The following is a 4,564-nucleotide window of genomic DNA, read 5'->3' as shown; positions in this document are numbered from 1 at the left end:
AAAGCACTTATCATTAGAATTTGCTTCTTATTGGAAGCATGAAGTAACTCAATTTCACCTACACCAGTATTATAGGGTTAGGGTTAATTGTATATTTTGCTTCTTTACTATTAATATTTTATTTTAATGTGAGCCTTCTACCTTTTTTATAAGTTTATCCATATATTCTTTGTCTATTAATAATTTAGTCCTTTTGTAATTAATATTATAATTTCTATAAATTCAAGTCAAATACTTTTACTTTGGAAATTTCTTGTTATGAAAGTTGATGCAAACCCCATGAAATATAAAGATTTAGAAACCCACAAGCAAGATTAACACAATCCTGGAAAGTGAAAAATCAAGTTTGATAAAAAGTGTGACACAATGATTACGTGAAATAAGGCACCAACACTGTTAGAATGCAACCCCACCCAATGATAAACGAATCGTGAATGTGAAGTATAAGGAAGAGCACCACAAAGTCAGTTATACTTTAATAACTTCGATTGTTCTTTATTTAAACAAAGAAAAAAAATGTGTTGCTCTAAACAAAACATCAATTTTATTCAATAATCCATGGATGAAAAGCAAAATCTTAAGTACAAGCTAAATAATCTATTTATACTAGGTAAAAAACACCATCCTAAACAAGTCTGAAAATAATAATAAAAGATTACTAGTCCAAATAGAAAAAAAGAATCTTAAATCAACTAGAAAAATAATGCAATTCTTATACAATAGCTTCTGAACCTTATCGCAAGGCCTTTCCGATGTCCAATTGATCTGACATTTTAACATAATATAAAACAAGATCCCAAAACTGACTTTAACTCTCCTGTATAAGTATGAAAATTTTTGTAATAACGGATGCCCCTTATTTTTCTTGTAGAAGATGGAAACTCCCAAAGTATTATGCCATTAAATACCGCCTTGTATAGTTAGAATAAATAAAAAATCCTTGTAAGAAAAGAATTTTTAAAAATTAAAGAAATCTTTGCCACACTTGAAAATTATGTTACTACCCATTAAAGATCCTTGTAGAACCAGGAAAAGTCTCAAAATTAGCTACTGAATATTATTGCATTATTAGGAAAAAAATTATCTCTAAATAGGAAGTCCACAAGTCAAAAGGTAACAAAATTATAAAATATATATTGCATCTTCTGATTTATATTGCAAGACTTTACCGAACTTCGATTGATGTGAAACTTTATTCTAAAGTAGAAAACTATGTCAAGAAAGTCATGGTAAAATCTCATTTATATCCAACAGTCGGATTAAAAGTTATGTTCAATAACGTAAAAATAGACCATATGTATAGTTAGAAAAACAATTTCAAATTAATATAAAAATAACAACGATAGTGATGGAGGGACCAAATTGTCAACATAAGAAGATTAAAGGGATTGACTTAATAAATAAATAAATAAAAATACCACATAATAAAAATGTTGAGCATAAAAACAAATAAATCCGAAACTTTGACAAGCTTAAATCTGATACCTGCCAACAAGCTAAGATTTTAGCATTTTAAAACATTCAAACCCATACTTTACTAAATATTTCCCTTGATACCTCGAACTTCCATCAGCCAACTCTAATTCTAACTCGACTTAAAATGAAGAGTTCCTCTCTTCGAGCCTCATCGTCACTCTTATAATTATATAGCGAGATTAGAATTTGCAAATCAGGTCCCAATATGATCATGATATAGCTAAGAAAATTAAATTAGAGACTACCTCCAGTAAGATTATAGAAAGCATCAGATAACAAATTATTTATAGAACCGATATGAAGAAGATTTAAACGGGCAACCAAGCACTAGCAAATACAACATTATGTCCTTTCCAGGTGAGTACAAGATCATCATCTTCCTTCTTCAGTCCCCATCCTGCTGCATGCTCATCAAGCATGGTCTTAACTTCAGAAATCGCATCTTCAGCGAATGAAATGCCTCGAAAGTCTGCATTTCTCATCCGCTGAATCCACTGGATTTTCGGTTCAAGTCGCTCCACTCTTTGCAGACCCTCATGTGCTATTAAATTCATAATCTTCCAGCATACATCAGCTTCATACCACTGTCTTTGCTTACTACCCCTTGGAAGAAATGTATCCACTGTATCAAAAGGTATCCATAGATAATTGAAAGCTGACCTTAGTCTACTATCCAAATTGTTTGATGTTAAATCTGCATCTTCATCTACTAAGACAACAATTGTAGGGTCTAAACTCCTTAGAGACTTGAGAAACGTTGTCCTAAAAGAGGACATAGAGGAACATGAAGATTCGTAAGAATAAGGATTTGATTTTGAACTAGGAAAATCAGAAAGGGTTTCTTCAGGTATGTAATGAAGCATCATATGACAGTTTATGACTAGTGCCTCACCACTTTCTGCATGCACTAAATGTTGCACTCGAAGCTGCTCGATCAAGGAAGAGAACCCATCTGCATAACTTGAAGGAATGATTCTAAATTCCATTATTACGTTTCGTGACCAAGCAAAGTTGACCAGCTTTGAGCCCAACTCTTCATAAGAAAGATCAAGCATAGGTGGTACATCCTCAGTGGCACCAGCAACAGTAAGCTTAATTAATGGGGGCACCTCGAACCGATTAGCAATAGCATCGATAAGAGTTGGAATTTGCATGCAATGTGTCAAGCTTAAATCTACAATGTGAATAACTAAATACCCTTCAACAGCTTCTAAAATTGCAGCATTTGCTGCCGTGAAACCGAAACGATGCCATGGGGTTACGTCAACAAAGCTAGCAAGCTCAATGACAGAGAATTTATGTGTGTGTAAGGCTAAGTTGTAGTGAGCATTTGCCATCGCAGCAAGAAGTTTGCATGTACAACTTTTGGTTGCACGTGCGATAAGGGCTCTTAGGAAAGCAAAAGTTAGGCGTTGATTTGAATCTCCATCTGGTGGTGCAATGTTGTTTAGGACCCATACGATCTGTTGGGATAAAGTGGCATTGTTACTTTCAATTGCATTTGCACAGTGGACTAAAAGCTGCTCCATGCAATTAGCATCTCCAAAGCTTCTTAAGGATTTTGATGTAGGGAATCCAGGCCAGTGACGGGTCCTTTGAGTTTGGTTTATGTTCATGGTGGGATTTGAGAATGGAGTGATGATTTGGTGCCAGTGCGGTAGTGGGGTTTCAGTGGATTGCATAATGGGCAAAGAAAAATTGAGTGAAAGAAAAAGGATGTGTACAAATTAAGTCGAGAAAGAGTGAACAAAAAGGAGAGAGAAATAGGAATCAGACAATCAGTAGAGAGAAAGAGACCAGACTGATAGTGGGTACCTTGGCATTGGGAAACGATCCAATAGTGGTGAGAGTGCCTGGGAGAATTCTGCAAGAAAATCAAAGAAAATAGACATCTCAGCTTTATCTAGTGATTTATTGAAAGGGAGTAAAAGGACTGATCAAGAGGTTTGAACTCTCATCCCAAAAAAACTTACAAGCTGAAGTCAAATTGTGCAAGAGAGAATCTTCCTTTTGCCAGATAGGCCTTTTTCTTTTTTTATCAGTTGTCATTGATAAAGAGGTTGGAAGAGCAATACAATCAATGATTAAACAACCTCTTTCATAGCTACAAAAAGGTCTAATCCTCCCTTGATGTCCCTTGTTCTGCCTTTTTCTTCAGGTAGATCGATAGAGGGGAGAGGCAGAGTAAGAGATGTGATATAAAGGAGAGGAAGAGAGTGGGCTACTTCCGTTGAATTTTTCTTCAGGGTTTTGTCCATACGTGGGAGTTGGGATTTTGTCATGTAATGAGAGGGTGACGATATAAGGCTGTTAAGACTTGGCTCACTCACTCACGGGCCACCATACTATCATGAACAAATCATTTTTGTTCAGTTTTCCCTCTCTAAGTGCGTCTGATTGTTTTCACATGTGTTAAATCTCACCATATTTATTTTTATTTTCATATCTCCGTCTAGGTGGGGTTCGACTATAGGGACATATGTGATCATTAATTGAGGTTCAAACCTCGCATGACTCGTGCATGACAGCCAAATTCCTCGAATATGCATCTGCTTTGATAAGACAATTATTTTTCTTTGAAAAGGGATAGTCATTGTTTAAGCCAACTAAGAATTGAAAAAAAATAAAAACCATCTAATAGGTTGCCTAATAGTAAAAACTTAGAATTAAGGAATTTATCTTTTCTATAATCTCAAATTTGAGCCCTGTGATTGTTAATATAATGGTCACTAGAGACTTATCTAATCATTAACTTTAGAGTCTGTGGAATTAGTTAAGATACGTGCAAGCTAGTCCGAACACCCATGTTAATAAAAATAAATTAAAAAAAATGAATTGCTTCTCGTTGGTGATTTCATTTGCTCTCTCTCTCATGTTAGTTCCTTATTAGAACGTTATCTTGACACGGCTTAAGAAACAAAATTTGATATATATATTGACATATTTTTAAAGAAGAATCACATTAATAAAATTATAAGAAAAATTAATAATTTTGAATGTTTTAAAATTATTGATAACTGAATTTTAAAATTTCAAAACAAAAGTTTAAAAAGTTTATCCTAATAAACCATGGATTAATCATAAAATA

The 4,564-nt window shown here is 34.0% G+C and overlaps 1 protein-coding gene across 1 annotated transcript; it reads right to left on the bottom strand.

Annotated features, from left to right (window-relative positions):
- Nucleotides 1–1,697: 1,697 nt before the first annotated feature.
- Nucleotides 1,698–3,974, bottom strand: LOC7489761 (scarecrow-like protein 32). The gene is made up of 2 exons (XM_002306462.4): nt 3,450–3,974; nt 1,698–3,340 (listed from the first exon to the last, which is right to left on the bottom strand). The coding sequence occupies exon 2, from the start codon at nt 3,156–3,158 to the stop codon at nt 1,785–1,787; it is 1,374 nt and encodes a 457-aa protein (XP_002306498.4). The 5' UTR covers nt 3,159–3,340; nt 3,450–3,974; the 3' UTR covers nt 1,698–1,784.
- Between the last annotated feature and the right edge of the window lie 590 nt (nt 3,975–4,564).

This window comes from Populus trichocarpa, chromosome 5 (genome assembly GCF_000002775.5).
Source record: "Populus trichocarpa isolate Nisqually-1 chromosome 5, P.trichocarpa_v4.1, whole genome shotgun sequence".
NCBI classification, from domain to species: domain Eukaryota; kingdom Viridiplantae; phylum Streptophyta; class Magnoliopsida; order Malpighiales; family Salicaceae; genus Populus; species Populus trichocarpa.
The sequence above is the reverse complement of the archived record's forward strand: the minus strand, read 5'-3'. Positions and strand labels throughout refer to the sequence as shown.